General features: G+C 46.3%; 1 protein-coding gene across 1 annotated transcript in view; it reads right to left on the reverse strand.

Annotated features, from left to right (window-relative positions):
• Window positions 1-17,807, reverse strand: part of LOC144135291 (phospholipid-transporting ATPase ABCA3-like) — a 20,191-nt gene continuing 2,384 nt past the window's right edge. The window contains exons 2-13 of the mRNA XM_077668005.1: window positions 17,525-17,724; window positions 16,681-17,008; window positions 13,532-13,679; window positions 11,916-12,041; window positions 9,645-9,902; window positions 8,051-8,307; window positions 6,856-7,008; window positions 5,820-5,978; window positions 4,805-4,986; window positions 3,226-3,399; window positions 1,450-1,672; window positions 1-311 (exon numbers count right to left, since the gene is read on the reverse strand). Coding sequence (XP_077524131.1) covers window positions 72-311; window positions 1,450-1,672; window positions 3,226-3,399; window positions 4,805-4,986; window positions 5,820-5,978; window positions 6,856-7,008; window positions 8,051-8,307; window positions 9,645-9,902; window positions 11,916-12,041; window positions 13,532-13,679; window positions 16,681-17,008; window positions 17,525-17,670 — 2,394 coding nt within the window. The 5' untranslated portion in view covers window positions 17,671-17,724 and the 3' untranslated portion in view covers window positions 1-71. The remainder of the gene's footprint in view (window positions 312-1,449; window positions 1,673-3,225; window positions 3,400-4,804; window positions 4,987-5,819; window positions 5,979-6,855; window positions 7,009-8,050; window positions 8,308-9,644; window positions 9,903-11,915; window positions 12,042-13,531; window positions 13,680-16,680; window positions 17,009-17,524; window positions 17,725-17,807) is intronic.

Consider the following 17,807-nt stretch of genomic DNA (forward strand, 5'->3'; position numbering starts at 1 on the left):
GAAGAATAAGCGTGTATTGATGAAACTATATAGGGGCTCTAGATGCCCAGAAATTATACGACGTGTGGACTCTAGATGCCCAGAGTGGTGGCGATGGTGTGACCAGCGACGGGGACCTGCGGCGCTTGCGCCGCCGCTGCGGCAGCAGACTCGATGGCCTCCTTCCGCGTGACGCTCCGAAAGATCTGCTCCAGTGATGTGTCCGAGATGAAGAAGTCCAGGAGCTTGAAACGCTTCTTGATCTTTGCCATCTTGGTGAACATCTCGCTCCATGGCATCCGCACACGGGCCATGCGAAACTCGAGCACTCCCTGAAAACAACGAATGGCATGAAGAAACTAGGAGCAGAGGCGATAGGCTTGGATAATCAATCCAACAAGCTTATTAACACGGAGTTGGGCGCCGCACTGAACGTGGTTTGATGTGAACGCGCCAAAAAACTATGTGCCACCTCGGTCACCCAGTGGTTTAATTTATGGTATCAAGGCATTATTTAAATTCGTCTCATGTGGCAGCATTCTTGAAGGCACGGTAATGCTATCAATATTCGGTCCAGGTGCAACCCATGCCCGTGCAGCCTGAGTTTTTTAAGGATGTCGTTTTACCATGCAATCAACTCAAAAGCAGTCGCAGAAGCACTTCACATATGGAAGAATAGTGCGCTGAGAACGATCATTTATTGCTTCAGTATGGGAAACCTAGGACTGAAATTGTGCAACAAGTTAAAGCGGATGCCTATTTAAATGGTTTTTTTCTGCCATTAGTTCCCAAAAATGGCTTATTTCGATTTTGCCAGTAAAGAATTTTGTGCAAGTTCTACGCTTCCTGATACTTTCTTCTCTTGCTGTGAAAATATTTGCGCTTTTCTGCAGTTGTTCATCACACCAACTCCACCGTCTTTTCGTACTGTGCAAAAAGTTACGGAATACCCTAAAGCGGTACAGTCCAATCAACATATCGTAGTATAAATGTATTTCCACAAAAGAATAGGAGCACTCTGATTCAAATCATGCAACGAAACGGCCTGAATAAAATATATAAAAGCGGGCAATAAAAAAATTTCACAACTACATGATAATCAAGTGCTATGCTAGCCCGATGCTAGGCAAGCGTGCAAAAGTAAGTGCCATTAAACTTTTGCATACACGTTTTCTGCTTGCATTTTACGCTTGATATCAGCCATGTAAAAATTCTTTATAGACTGTCTACAATCTACAGACTTCTTATAAACTTTATTGCCATGCTATAGATATTCGGTTTTGTCTATTCATAGTCTACAGCCTGTTTTTAGACAAAAGTATATAAGTTTTATTGTCTATAAACTACCCTATAGGATTTGTCCATAGAAAGTCTATGAAGTCTATGCACACTCTATATACTGTATAAAGACATTTTTTGTAAGGGCAGTATCAAGCATTCGTTGGGACACCATCGTCGACCCGCACCCACCTCGTAAGTGTACACCAGCTCAGCCTGCTTGAAGTGCTTGACGACGTCGCGAGCCACATCACGCTGGTAGAGCATGTCCTGCTTCCGGTCCGGGAAGGTTTTCACCGTGATGGCGTAACCCTTGCCAAACTTCTCCTTCAGCTGCATCAGCGTCCCGAGGCACTGCAGCCTGCCCTCGTTCAGGATGGCGATGCGGTTGCAGAGAAACTCGACGTCCGAGAGGCTGCCAAATGAGGTGCAGCTTTAGGTTCTTGTCTACTGAAACCTTCAGTTGAAGCTTAAGTCCAAAAAGACCAAGAAATAATTGCAAATCTTGAATTGTTGGACAGTGTATTGAACTTCTGAAATATTGTGAGGTATTGTTATGGAAATTACGAAGGTAATAGTCTATTCTTTGGGATGAGTCACAAAATCTTTCTTTTGAAGTTTTTTTCATTGATCGCATCGAGTAGGTAAGAGTGCCAGAGAAAACTAATGGGGAACGCGTTTGACGATAGCAATACCAAGAATAGCAAAAAATGCAAGCCTGCTGAGGGGAGATCTGCGGATATATTGATTGTTACAGCAAAATTTTACAGTACATAAAAAGATTGCGTTCCTAAACTATTTCGCGTTGAAAAAGCTCTTGACCAGAATTGTTGGGTACGGAAAAGCAAGTTCCATAGTTTCACAGCGGGCTTTAAAGCTTCCTGACGAATGCACGACCGAATGGTATTCCACTCAGCACTATTTCCATGGCAAAAAATATGAGGATTGGTTTTTCGGGAACGGAAATAGGGCAGTATCTGTCTCGCATGTCGGCGGACACCTGAACCGCGCCGGGAGGGAAGGGTTGAAGAAGGGACTGAGAGAAGAAAGGAAGAAAGAGGTTGCGCCGTGGAGGGCTCCGGAATAATTCCGACAACCTGGGGATCTTTAACGTGCACTGACATCGCACAGCACACGGGCGCCTTTGCGTTTCGCCTCCGCCGAAACGCTACCGCAGCGGACGGGTTCGAACCCGGGTACTTCGGATCAGTAGCCGAGCGCCCTAACCATTGAGCCGGGTTTTCCATGGCACCTCCAGACATTTTTGTGGTGCGCGAAATAAATGTAATATTACCTATAACGTGTCCATGATTGCATCAATTTAAAAACACTTTGATAAAATAATCCACAGAATGCTCATGATAGAATCATGGACAACAGTCTTTCTGAAGAAACTGTCTAGTAGCTCTTGCTAGCCCTACGAAAAAAAAAATTAATTATCGATATACTGCACATAACTGCAGTCTCTTTTTCTTTTAACTGATCATTAAAACGTTCTTGTAGCTCTAACTGCAGCGTGTTAAATATGGGACATAAAATATATTGATTTCCATTACCTGATTTATTAATGGCACTGTATTTCATTTTGCGTCCGCAATACTGAGTGCTCTTTTGTGTATACGTTATGCTTAGGCGATTTATTATTCATTACCTTATTTTCTGTACCTGCCCTTCTCGTTCAAGCGTTTCAGCCTGTATGTACGTTTTCGACAATATTTGAAAAAGTCGACAAAGTCACCTAGTAAAAGACTACGCAGTGAAAAAAATATTTAGGCACGCGTACGATAAACAGCTGCGCGGGACTACAGCAATTCCTTCAGGAGAACTTTCATACTTGGGAAGCAATTACGTGTCTGTTTTAGCACACGAATTGCGCTGTCGATAAATTACGCTTCTCTATCCGTGATAGGGAGCTGCGAACCTTCTGAGCTTTGAGCTACACATGATTCTTCTATAACAGAGACGCACCTATGTGAGGTGAGAATGATAGATATCTTGGAGATGCGCTGCAGTTCGCTGACGTAGTTGACGATGCGTTTGCGAGCCGTGGAGCCGACGCCAGCATAGGGTTCGTCCAGGAGAATCACGTTCGGCATTCCCAGCATGGACACGCATAGGGAAAGCTTCCGACGGTTGCCGGCGCTGTAGATCAAATAAATAGTACACACATACTGGCTGCAATGCAAAACAAGCAAAACAAACTATTGTCGACGAGCAGTTGCTTCTCACTAACAATCAGCGTCATCCATATCCCTCTGAGTTGGTCTGTGTTTCAGACTGCTCCTGCTGACACTCGATTAAAGTTTGTGGCTCGTCACGAAAACGGTGACTTCTGAATAACCGGTATTTGCGATCTTTCGTATTTGAACGCCATCTGCATCAAGTCTCCCAGCTAGAGGTAACCGAGCTTTAAAACGCACAGAGTATCCTAGCCCAGAGAAATCGACTGAGGGCTGTTGAGACTCTCGTGGCCTAGACTTCAGTATTTTTTCGTTATCATTGTTTATTTAATTAAGAATAATTAGTTAACTATTAAATATTCACGTTTGGAACAAATCGTCAAATCGGAAGTTGATCGTCTCGACAGACAGCTGGCTGAAATGCTTGCACTAAGGTACCATTTACGTGTTGTACCAATTTTTACCAGCCTTAAAAGGTAACTCGCACAATATGCACATGCAGCTGCCACATGGTAGCTTTACTTTAAGGCCGGCAAATAAAGCCGCGTAAATGGTACCTTGATGCAAAGATTTCAGCAAGCTGTGTTTCAACACGATCTACCACTTCTGTGTTGGCACTTTATTCCTAAAGCCAATATTAAAACAGTTGTCGAATTAGTCTGGACTAGTTAATTAACTTTGAAGAACAGGAAATATAGCGCAGACTAGGTCACGCAACTCAATAGCACTGTGTTGGTTTTTCTGGGCTAGGATATTCTTTTTGTAGAAGCTCGGCTAGCTTTAGGTACAATACATGGCATTCGGTGTTGTACAGAATAAACGCCGAAAACAATACTACCTATAATGAAACTGAAGCGATGTAGGCGCTTCCTGTTTCGGACCACATAGCGGTGTCTTCGGATTTATTTTATTGCTTCCGAATAGGCCCCTAACTCGCCGTTAATTATTTTGTTTCCAATGACAAAACAGGGCTATAAGCCAAAACGAGGCTAACTTTTCTTACAGCAAAATTATCTCAAAATCAATTTGCATTGCTTCGAGGACTGCAGCATGGTTCCTACTCTAAAATTCACGGAATCATGACGCGCAAAGCCTGATTTCTCGAGGCGGAGACGTCAGGTGCCGCTCATAAAATTGATTCCTTTGCAAACCTGCTGCCCATTTTTTTTTTTTCAAGCAGGCAGCGAATCCTACCGGTTTCATGTGTTATGCATGGGGCGTTGTAGTCCATGACAAAATCATTAGTACTCGCGGCGTCTCCTTTTTCGCTCACCAAGCGTATCTTAGGGTGTCTTGACTGTAAAAATACATCAATCCTCTATAGATCCTATTTATGGCTTTCGCGCTTAGGGAAGAGGCGACCGTACCTGTACTTTCCCACCTGCTGCTCTGCTATCTCCTCAAGGCGGAAGATTTCGAGGACCGCCGCCATATACTCCGGCGTCATCTCAATGCCACGGAGGCGGGTGAACAGAGTGAGCGTCTCAACGCCCGTCAGCATATCTAGCAGGCCGTCCCGCTGTGGGCAGTAGCCAAGGTTCCGCTGGAACTGAATGGTAAATAAAAATGAATTTCTTGGTCCGTTGTAAAGTCCACAACTACTACCCGTAAATCTAACGCTTTAACATAAGATTTGGAATTTAGGACTGGAACTGTAGCTAAATTAGCTCTGATAATTGAGCTACAGTGACGTTATTGGTACTTCGATAAAGAGGATGATTCAATGATCACGTGCGCCAGTTAGAATGATTCACATCTGATGCACCTATTCGCTTATTACGTATCACGAAGGTTTACTCCAAGCAAAACGCTACCCAAGCCTGCCCCGACTTCATTCCATCATTTCTGGGACTGTGATACAGAGATTTATAGGCTGAGACTCGGTAGTCTCTGATTTGGCTACTGTGAGAATAATGTTAGTTCCTAACGCACCAAGCACATTTGAAAAGCGAGGTACAGAGTGTGACACGGCATCTGGTGTGCAATTCAAAGAGTACTGGGCAGTGTGCTTTAGAAAAAAAAAGGGGGGGGGGGGGGGGGTAAATGTTTCGAAGAGGATTTTGAAAGTGAGCAAGTAATCATCGCTCTCTGTTTCCCGCATTTTGAACAATGAAAGAAAAATATTATTTTTGGTAATGAACTCTTTCTTATTGAGAATTTAGCAGTGCTTGCTTCAAGTACATATATGAGTTATATGTACTCATCTTTCTACCGAAAACATTCGATTTCATGACAGAAAATTTTGTGTCCTGACATTAAGCAACAGGCATTAACATATACGAGTCCAGTCGTTTAAATTAAAGTTATTCTAATAATTAGAGTTGTTTGTAGCTAGCCAAAAACATGATATATGTTAACCGTCCAGGTGACTTGCGGGCTCACCTCTTCGGTATCATTGACGAGCGAGGAGGGCCCAATGTAGGCGTCCCCTGCGTGCGGCAGCATTTCACCGTTGAGGATCCGGAATGTTGTCGTCTTGCCGGCCCCGTTGGCGCCCAACAGACCAAAGCACTCGCCTTTGCGCACCGTGAATGTTAGGCCCTGTTATGACAGGATAAAAGGGAACACGATTGATGTTAAGCAGAAGCAGATATAAACCATACATCGTCTATACCTGCCGAACAGAAGTAACATTCGCAATAAGGGAGTAATTACAATATTTTCAAAAACGTAGGCGTTCATAAATGCTCCCGGGCTTAGGTATTAATACCGAGATGATCTCCCCTCTGCAAGTCATCCTGGCTAGGTCAGGTAATTGAGGGACGGTCCCGGACAAGCAGAGATTCCTCGTTCGAGCCCCGGACTAAGAAGAACTGTTATACTACGAATGTTACTTAGAAACCTATCTAGCATTATTTTGTCACTTTGTAGTCAGTCTTTCGAGCGCAATTACTCTTTCTTTTTTAAACCGCAGCGGTGGCCTAGGGGCTGAGAACCCGCCTCGCATGCCGGAGGTGCGGGGTTCGATCCCTAGTGCCGCCGGGCACCCACCGGTGATACAATGGGTGATACAATGGGTGGTAAATGGGTCTTTGTCCCCACCTTGAGCAAACGAAAATACCCTGCGCCATGGCGCTGTTTGGCCGCAGATGCCCAATTGCACCATAAAAATTCACTATCATCATCTTTCTCTTTAACCTACTCCAGCTTGTTTGATTCTCCTAAAATAACTGACGAAATAGCTTTTATTCCACCGGTCACGTGTCAAACTATGCAAACTTAGAGCATGGTACTTGGGCAAGGAATGCTTTTGAGGGCATCCGAGGGGAAAGTTCTCTTGCCGCTGGCGCCTGAAATTGAGTCAAGTGCCTTATCACCTAAAGCCAGCGCTAAGACTGCAAACATTAGAGATTGAATGAATACTTGTAAAATATTGCATTTCGCAGTTTGCTGCGCATATTACAGCGCGTCCACTCGCCTGTAGAACGAGGTTTGGCTCCATGTAGCCGTATGTCTTGTGCAAGCTGCGGACCAGCATGAAAGGCCGCGTCTGTGGGGCCAACTGCCCGCGCACCAAGGCTGCCACCAGCTCGTCTTCCATCATAACTTCCGTGTCCTCAGGCTTGCTGGCCTGCAGAAAGAAAGGTCAATTTTTAAGTAAATGAAGGGGCTGCCATACGTTTTGCTTGCATACGCTTAGACAGGAAGGTAATGAATAAAGAGTAAAACAAGGAAACAAAGTAAATGTAAGCGGAGTTTGTATCCTAATTATGCCTGTGCTACGCCCCTTCTGGAGTACGTCACACTAGAAAACATGTCAATTACTGAGTAAATAAACGTCGACTAATCAGTGCGCATCTTCAGGTGTTTTTTTTTTCGGAATGCAGCGAGGAACGCCGACGTATTTTGAGGGCAGAATTCATTTTTCAGCACCGTGACAAAGAAACACGGGCGTAAATAAAATAGTGATTATTACAAACAGAAAATATACATACAAATTATTGCGGGCCAGTCAAAACCTGCAAGCGTTTACACAACTAGGCCTGACAAAATGAGAAACTCGCTGGTACGTTGCTTATGCAGACAAAAACTTACCCAAGCACGTACTGCGAAATCTGTTTTGAAATTAACACTATATCCCACACTTGTAGTATCTGATGAAATTAATGAGCACAAGATGTCACCTCTTACGAGTACAATAATGATTATTCTATTTATGCATTCAGTGAAACCTGCCTCGTCTGTTGCATCCTTCGCGTCCTTTCCCCTTATCTCAGCCCGCGCGTGTGCGCGCTCCTACGATCCAAATCCGATGCGAGTGTCTGCAGCGCCATCCATATCCCGCGCTGCTAACTCACGTACACTCTAGTGACTCTAAAGGCAGATTCACACTGGCGAGTAGCAAACGTCGCGCGACCGATTTCGGACAATTAGTTACGGTTTCCGAAGCACTAGGAAAGCGGGGAGGGAGTGTAACAAATGTATTTAAACCTGTCGCGCTACCTCCGCGACTCGCCAGTGTGAACCCGCCTTAAACCCTTGGTGCGCGTAGCATTCCTGGTGTGCCCTGTCTATACAGGACCACAGGAACACGCGTGATCACCAGCTGAAGGCCTCCCATAGACAGCTTTCACTGATAAAGGAAGAAAAAGAGCATCTTCACCGAAGTGCACCTTTTTGGCGCCTCGGATGTCTCGCAGCAAGACAGGAACCGGTTTTGCGAACACCTGCGCCATGTCTTCTCCGTAGGCCTCCGGCTCGAGCGAGGTGAGTGCCTGGTCGACCTTGCGGATCCATCGCTCGATGAACAGCAGCACTGCGAACAGCACGGCGCCTTCGACGGAAAGGGTGACCACCTCGTAGAACGCAGAGTACGGGTGCACCTCGAACGGATCGATGACGTAGTCCATCCGGTCCGGGCTGCCAATGTCTGCAAATTGTAGTAAATATCCATGAACGATTACGTGAGCACAGCCGCTGGGAAAAGACGCCTCCAGCCTATAGATTTCGACCCAGATTAAGTGGCCGATGCTCAGTAATTACAATTTGCATCTTCACCACTTTTCTCTGCTAATTGAACGCTGAAAAAGAATTGAATCAAGCAGGCCTACAAACTTACGTTTTTCTTTCTGTGGGCTAGCAGCATAGGCACATGCACGTCAAGACCTCAAAGAAATAAACATTTTTTTTACAAATTATTGCAAATAATATTATTGAACATTAAAACCGACATTAGCATGTGGAGAAGGCGTGCCAAGGTAGCGCCCTCAATCAGATGGGCCGGTCCGCCTACACACACGAAGTGGGAGTTCATATATGCATAGTCGTAATTCATTCCAGGCTCAAGTCTAGTAACATCACCAGGTTTTCCAACCACGGAACAATGGACAGAAGTGGATGAAACTATCCAAAGTAACGCCTTGTTTTCTCGATACTGAAACCTGCTTTGAACCCAGGCGTTATCTGCCTTAACTGTGAGAGCCAGCGTATTTCAGCTGCGCTTAATTTTCTGGTGAATGTGCATCTTCGCCTCATTAGTATGCTATAGACAATTGTTTGTTAATTAGCGACCCCAAAATAATTTGTATATTGGTGTCTATGAAAGGGCAGCCGCTAATGAGAAAGTTACATCGCTAGTAACAAAACGATAGGTTTCTCGCAAAACTTATGGCTTGGTAGGAATAAAAGCCCCAACTACTGTCCATAAAATTCACTTATTTTCTTGTCGTGAGTACTCTAATCCTTATTGGTAAGTTCACCACTTTCAGAGACACACACTATAAATTGTTTGCTTGGAGGCCGTATATTAAAACCTGCAGGAATCTGTAGAAATCGTACACTTTGATTTAACCACAGCCTCAATTTTTTAAACACTCTTCGGTTCATTAATCTCACCTTATTATTAAATATTTTGCCTCAGTCACTCGTGTTCAAACCTCCTTGAGTTATACGCGTCGTATGAAACACCTGGCTTATGTGCCCTGAGTTTTCCCATTACTATCACATATTCACCCCATGAAAAAACACCCAGACTCCTCGACCTGGCTGGCAGGGCAAAGACAACGTTAATATTATCGCGTCGCCTTTGAAACACACAAGTTCGCACACTTTCAATCACACCTAAACACCATGGCCACAAATGGCTCTCCAATGGTTCACATATTTGTCGGGGCAGGTGCCCAATAGGGTAACCTTTTTCAGCCTGCATTTTTGTGAATTCGCGTGTAGTCCAGTGCGCATCGGTCTGTGAACGCGATCCCGACTCACGGTCACAGCAGCGCTGCAGAGACAGCTTCGCCTCGGCGACCTTGCTGGTGCACTGGCTCTCGAGTTCGGCGCCCCCGATCTCGCAGACGCGGTTCTCGGAGGCCAGCTGCAGGATCTTGGTCATGCCTCGCGCGTAGGAGCACGAGGGCAGCAGTCGCACCACCTGCCTCGCAGTGCCGATGACCGCCGAGACGAAGGCGCTGTTCACCTCGCTGGCGTAGTGCTCCATGAACACCTCGCCCAGGCACCCGATGGAGGCTGCGAGGGAACGCACCGGAAGCGCGTCACCGCGGTTAAACATACTCCCACAACTGTTCGATAATATGTTTTATTTCGTCTCAATTAACTGTACCCGCAGTACCGGCCTCCATGTATGCATCAAATTCTGTGATGACCTATAACAAAATGAGCAAGCTGACAAGCACTGACTGCGATTAACCGAAACCGAACAGCGAAAAGCAGTTCCAAAGAGAAGATATTTAAGCTTATGGCTAGAGTCTCTAAACCGACGACAAATTATGGTGGGAAATTTGGCGGCCTTTCTAAATTTTATTATACATGTTTCAGATGACCGTGAAAAGGAGAAATTGATGAAGGGCCCTATATGTTGTTGCCACTTATCGCACAACGAAACCACGCCTTTCACGGCAACGTTACCCGATTCGAGGGGTTACACGGGCGCCATGGGAAGCTTTCTCCGTAATCGAGTTTCATGTACTTTCTCTCCCGTGTGTTTCTAAGTTATTGCTAATTTGAACAACAAATTTGCTCTACATAAAATCGATATTTCCTTACGTAGTTAAGCCGTTCGGTCGTTGTCGTCTGATTTGAAATGCATTGCTATGCAACGCTCAGAAAACAGTACACATCTACATGGCCTCGAGGCCGACTTCCACAAAATTTTGCTTTTCCTTCACTCAGAGTTTCAGTCCTTTGCGCATCTTTTCTACGTAACCCCAAATAGTAGCTATTAATCTTTTCGGCATTACGCGTAAATTATAGACACTGGCTGCTCTGCCTAAGCCGCCTAAAATCCGGGCCTGCAAAACAGACTAACAGTTGTACAAGTCACAACAAAGTTAATGGGCTTGGCGATTACTTCGTTATAGCCGTAGATTCGTTATAGCCCGTGTTCGGCGAGCTTCCAAGGTTAATCTTTATTCCTTCGTTATATCCAATACTTCGTTATAAACCGTTTTGATATTACGAGCTTCGACTGTATCTCTATTTCCCTTTTACTGAAGGAACATGCGCTGGGATCCCAAGGAATTTTGCTCAACCTGTTCAAGAGCACAGAAGGTAAATATAATTCAGCGCGGCTTGTATAATATACGGATTGGCGGGAGTCCCTCAGAAATCATGTCGGAAAAGATGTCAAAAAGAGCTCAGCAGTCAGTCTGACGAGGTCATGTGTGTCTATATGGATTTCAAACGCTTCAACAACCTCATAACACTCAGTCCTTACCTAGGGCTCATTTTTCAAACTTTTACACCTATTTTGTTGAAGTATTAGAATGTTTTATTACCGTCTCGGTAGCGTACTGTTTATCCCTCCGGCAAAGAAGAACACATATTGCTGTAACAGCGCGAGATACTGAGGACGAGAGAAGAGGAGAAATAGCAACGAGGCCTATCGGCCCACTTATGCAAAATTTAAGCTGCCCGCATTAGTGCAGTCACCAATTTTATGAAAGGGAACGCGCGAGGGCGTGGTAGAAAGTATCGAACCCTGCTTGTGGTGTCACAAGGCGGCTATCTTCCGCAGCGTGGTGGAATGGGTTCAGCGGCATTGCCCGCTTCTGGAAGCTCCAGGATCGCATCTTTCTTTCCACTAAGTTTCTGAAAGTGGCCACCGCGTATCGCCGCAAGCAGGGTTCGAGGTTATCTCCCACGACCCCGCCGCGGTGGCTCAGTGGTTAGGGCGCTCGACTACTGATCCGGAGTTCCCGGGTTCGAACCCGACCGCGGCGGCTGCGTTTCTATGGAGGCAAAACGCTAAGGCGCCCGTGTGCTGTGCGATGTCAGTGCACGTTAAAGATCCCCAAGTGGTCGAAATTATACCGGAGACCTCCACTACGGCACCTATTCTTCCTTTCTTCTTTCACTCCTTCCTTTATCCCTTCCCTTACGGCGCGGTTCAGGTGTCCAACGATATATGAGACAGATACTGAGCCATTTCCTTTCCCCCAAAAACCAACAAACCAATCTCCAACGCGCTCGCGCGTTCACTTTCATAAAGCTTACGACTGTACATTGTGAGGCACCACTTACATATAACGAACATCAATATGGAGAGCGCCGTGAAGCCATATCCGGGATTGTCGAAGAGAAATGAGGCGATGTAAATGAAGGGCAGCGCCGCATATCCATGGAGAAGGTTGAGCACGAATATGAGGCCTGTGTTGAGAAGGAAATGTAAGAATAACTAAGTTGCTGAGAACAGGTTGCGGACAAGGTTGCCAATTACTCATGAAGTGTTTTTGCTTCACGTTTCATGAGTTATCTATTTTGGGGAATGCTCAATTGCTAATAGTCCTTCTAAAAAAATAATAAATGCTCCTGCGACGAAGCTTTCCGGAACGGCAGAACTATTCAACTCAAAACACCCCGGAAGGTTTTGTTTTCTTCAAGGCGAGTACGCTCGAGCAACGAATGAAAGCAGCTAACATTGCACAGCCCGACTCCTCTGCTGGTTTCTGTCGTGTGTCAACCTTGGGTTGTTGCTTACGGAGGCCTTGCAAAAACGAAGCAGCTCAAACCTCAGTTGAGGCGAATTTCCTCAGTCCTTGTATTACGATAGGACATCCTCACGACGTGCTTGGTTGGATCAGACTTGTTCGTGGCCGAGAACACCGTTTCGATCGCCTGTTGACGATAAATGTGTACAGTTGGGATGAGTAGGTACGGATTATAGGTAAACGAAGCTATTGGGACAATTATCATTACCTGTAATAGTGAGTCAGCATAGCGGCTCCATGCGAATATCACTGCACTGTCTAATTACTACACGATACATGAAGGCAATGCACTTATATGGCCGCCCTCTCCGCTTAAAGGGATTCTCCGTAGCGCATGCTACGACTCTGCTTCTGGCTCCATGCCAACGGAGAACTTGGCACGACCGCACATGGTCGAGCGCAGCCAATAGGAATTAAGTGACGGAGAATGGCTGCCAAATTTTGAGGCGAAAGCTTCGCTACGCTAGGTAAAGCCGATTTCCCCAGGCGTTGCCGGTTGACCTTCAAGTGAGCCAAAGGTCAAATGTGGCAATAGGCCTTGCCATATGTGGTCCACCATGGTGTCGCACCAGTTGACCTTTGACCTTTCGATTCGCCGGTAGAGAACGGTAGAATAGTTCCGTGACAATCACGTGATGTCGCGCGATAGAAACTGACGTTTTGACGTCAGTCTGAGGGGACTATATAGGCCGCAGCTTTCACTGGGGGACGAACCTCTCGCGATCAACAAATAATTCAACTGCCAGGGTGGCAGGCTGAACGCGGTGCCTATCCAGTGTGCGGAACGCACTCAACGTTACAGACCCCAAGCCGCGATAGTTGCCCGATAAATCACAGCTTTCGCTCTCCAACCAGGTTCGCAATAATACGCATAAAACAAGAAGAACGGATCAAGAAATAGACAGCATACGTCCAGGCGATCATTAACAAGATAATGTCATTTATGTAGTCGTTAGTTTTAAGAGCGAATCCTGCGAGGGACGCAGCTCTTTATTTGTGATCACAGCACAAAGTAACTGACATTTCGCCCGCATTAAGCCCTGCTCAACCATTATTTTCCGCGTAGGTGACATAGTGGAACACGGCACACGTCATGAGTGGAACACGTCCTGAGTGGAACACGGCAGACAGGGGAGTAGAGGGACTCACGGAAGTCGGTGCCCGAAAGCGCCTCGAAATATGTCAATGGGGGCAACACCATCAGCGCTGTGCCCATGTAGAAGAGGAAGTCAAAGATGAAGTTGAGCGTCCAGTAGAGCGCAATACTCATGCCTGTCAGCAGGTGCAAGTGTTTCACCTGCGTGAACACAGAACAGCTTCGGTAAGGTTACGCCAGGCGTTAGACATTTCAAAACTGGAGCAGAATATTTTAGATTCCTATGTAGCTATAGCCTATGGTTTGTCCTTAGGCCGTGAACTTTCCGGTGTTTATTTCTGAGAAAATAACGGTTGATGCTTTTAGGCATTCTACAAAGCATTACAAGGTATTTCCCATGGCTTGCAACAAGTCACAAAAAACAAAAACAGTTGTTGGGCGAGTTGGTGTTCACGGTGATCCATAACAGCGCAACAGACGATAAAGAGACGAAGGGACACAACACAGAGCGCTGACCCACAACTAAAACGTTTATTGGCCACCAGGCAGTATAAAACTGCCCTGGTGGCCGGAAAACATTCAAGCACGCTTGACTTGCGTGAAATTCGAAATCGTCAGTTCATCGAGCACGTTTCAACAGGCAAGTGTCATACCTGGGAAATAATGTCACTGCTACAGCGGGCACAAGTTAATATTTGCAATCAAGGTAACGATGTTCCTTATCCGAGAGCGTTATAGAGGGAGTACTGATATATTCTTCCGAGATCCTAGCCCACGCGACAGAATGTTGAAAGGGCGTTTTGACAGGTGCAGTGTTTGTCGCATTTTTAGATTTGTTTACGACTACTTCGTGTTTTTAGACTGTGACAACCTCGATTTCGAGCAGGAATTGCATGACATCCTTTCGGTATTCTCAGATTGCCTTAATTCATTGATTTTAACACACGAAGTACCAGTGAATGATTTTACTGGGTTTTTAGATATTTTGCTTCATTTCACTTCATCTCACGTTTGTTGGGCTTTTCGGCCCCGTGATGCAAAGCCAATCTTGCCTTTTTCATCAGCTTATTCAAAGCTGGCGAAGAGATAAATTGTTTATTCTGTGTTTTACAACACTGTAAAGAAATTCTGTGTGCACAGGTTGGAGTGCAGCTTCTACAACCAACTAAACCGCCTGACGAAGGCTGCCTACCCTGCAGAGGTTTTAGGTCCCGCTGCCAAAAAACTGCATAAGAAGTTCAGATTCGATAGGATAGGTGAAGCGAGACATGAGGAAAAGCAAAGAAAGATTGCCGTGGTACAGCATCTGCACCAAGTCTCTCAAACTTGAAAATAATTGGGAAACATGCTGGGTTCGAAGTTGTATTCTCGGCGCCTAAGCGACAGTGTAGCCTGGTCAAGAAAGTAATTCAGTGGAAAGAGAACCACGCAGCTGCTTGATAAGGCAAGCGAAACAATTCGGGCCTTGCCAGGAAGGAGCAATGTATTCTCTGCCTCGGTCATGTGGCAAGTGTTACATCGGTCGGACTGGCCGATGTGTCGAAGAAAGATTAAAGGAGCACGAATATAATGTCTCTCGAGTCGCCATCAAAGGTCACGTAGCAAAACACTGCAGACACTGCAAAGACGACGAAGACGATGACACCACCAAAGTCTGTTTTTCACTGCATAAGTAACGCTCTGTGATAGCCAAGAACCGCGACTGGCTAGCAAGGGAACTAATAGAAGCCCACCTGATAGCTGGGACCTCAGAAGAATGTATCAGTGCACCCCCTGTGTCGCTGTCCGATAAGGAACATCGTTACCTTGATTGTGAATGTTAACTTTTGTCTGGTATAGCTGTGACATTATTTCCCACGTATGACACTTGCCTGTTGACACGTGCTTAAAGAACTGGCGATTTTGAATTTCACGCAAGTCAATCGTGCTTGTACATTTTCCGGTCACCAGGGCAGTATATATACTGGCTGGAGGCCAATAAACGTTTTAGTTGTGGGTAAGCGCTCTGTGTTGTATCCCTTCTTCTCTGTCCCGTCTGTGTCGCTGCTATGGATCACCGGTCAACAAGTCAGAAGAGGCTAGAGAGTGAATAGTGTGTGCGTGATACCGAAGAGAGAAGAAAATCGGTACTTCGAGGTCACTGGAACGGGGAAGAGCTGACTGCATCGCAACAAAGATCAGCGTAAGTTGGCATACCGTAAATTTGTAAGGTTTTAAACGTGTCCATACATGAAAAACTGCCTTTCACTTGCTATCAAGTTCTACTTAAGGCATTTAGACTATGAAAAGGTCCCGGTAGGCTACACTTCTTTTTAAGCCGTCTGCGCAGCACTCTATCTAGTGCAGGGCTGTAGTTGAAGATAGTGAAGTTTAACTCCCATGTTAAGGACTCCATGATGCCGCGTGTATTCAGTGCTCATTACTCATGCTGCGATAACCCTCTCCGCAGGCGACGCGTTTGGCAGCAGTGGCGCCGCAGATGAACTGAGCTTCCTTCACCTGCTCTAGTCATACCCTCCCTGATCCCAAGGCAAAGCCCCTCTTGATGGCAACGATCATGGTAACCACCATATAGTTAGTGATTCCTCTGCTCTCGCGAAACTCTTTACACGGTAACTACACTCTGCTTCCCGATGGTGGCGCCTTCGGAAAGTGGCTACAGCGACTAGTCGCTTTCTGAAGCGCAGTTTCCCAACTGGTGCACAGACCAGCGTGATGTCATCCCGTACGTCCTATACATGAAGGAAGGAGAGATGGTTACGCTACATTTTTTGAAGCCGGCTCCTCTATGCGCCCCTCCCTCACCCCCCACCCCCACTTGGCAGCCGTCTCAGTGCGTTTGCGCATGCGCAGCAGGCATTGCAGCAGACGTCGCCGCTGCACCCAGCGTTACTATTGGCTGCGCCGTCGGCCAAAGACTCCCAGAAGTCTTTGCGAAAGCGCGTAACGTCCACCACGCTTTCTGGCGTGCAGCTCGGATAGCGGTTGCCTCTACTGAGTTTTGCTTCTTCAGTGGCCATACGTCTGCGGGGTCAGCGATGAATGGCAGAGTAACAAATGAAACTAAAACGAAATGAAAATTTACATCACGCATCCCCAGGGTCGCCTTTCAATCCTTTAGAAAAACGTGTTAAAATGCGGAGGTGACATATCGCATGCTGCTCCACACATGTGAACACAATTAACTGCAACATTCGCTCACCTGCAGCGCCCTCTCGGCGATGGGGAAGAGGACAAAGTTGCTGCACATGAAGCTCGAGACGAGCGGGAAGAACACGGAGCGCAGCACCTTGGGCAGGAGCACCCGATACGTGTTCTGGCTGCTGATGTGCTCGCTCTCGTCCACGGACTCTGCAGCCCCGGTTGCACGAGCACGAGCGCGGTGAACTTTGACCCTCGGTGGCGCCACCACGTCGAAGGTGAACTTCGCGTCCCCCACTCCGGTGACATTGCGCAACCGGGCGTCGTTGTACACGCTCATTGTGAGCAGCGCAGTATGCTGGATCTGGCCGTTGTACCACAGCAGATTGCTGCGACACAGGGCGGGTCACTGTGTTCAGTTTGTTGCTAACCGCTAGTGCCTGCTATATTTCGATACAGATCAATAACTAAGCGACAAATTCCTGCCAGAAAAAGTCCTGCAACTGATGGAATCGACGTAGTGTAACAACGTCGCAATCGACCACCTTCGTCCTGCCAGCATAGCACCGTAGATGCCTATACTTTAAATAGAGCCAAAGCTGTACAGCCGAAATACGCTCTCTGCTACACAGGGAAATATAGACCCCTTGGCACACTAATAATCTGTTAAAAGATAGTATATAGCCAATATTCGTTACTTAAGACACACCTTTAAGAAAACTGTCAAGTTTCAATGCATGAAAGTCAAGGAAAAAAAACAGACTGCAGGAAACAACTTAAAGAAACAGCAGTTGTTGCCACTGGGCCACGGAAACTCATCACCAAACGAATATTCGTTACTGCAACCAATGGGTAATACATAGCTCGCCATGGCAAGACACATGCACTAAGAAAAAGCGATGTACCCGGCTTCCTTTGTCATCTGGAAACCGAAGTGGGAGTTGAAGACATATTTGAAGAGGTCTCGTTTGGCATATTCCAGAAGAGCTTCTCCAACGCTCTCTGCCACCCAGATGGGCTTGAAGTAGTATTGGCGGTCATTGTTGAACATCGGGAACAGGTAGCGTTCCCGGAACGCTTCTTCGGTGTCACTCTGCTCGAAGCCCTGCAGAAATAAATGGAACGCAGGTGCCCACTTATTTTTGTAGCGATAGCTACATTACGGTAGCACTTCGAGCCTTCAGCGTG

This window comes from Amblyomma americanum, chromosome 5 (genome assembly GCF_052857255.1).
Source record: "Amblyomma americanum isolate KBUSLIRL-KWMA chromosome 5, ASM5285725v1, whole genome shotgun sequence".
Lineage (NCBI taxonomy): Eukaryota > Metazoa > Arthropoda > Arachnida > Ixodida > Ixodidae > Amblyomma > Amblyomma americanum.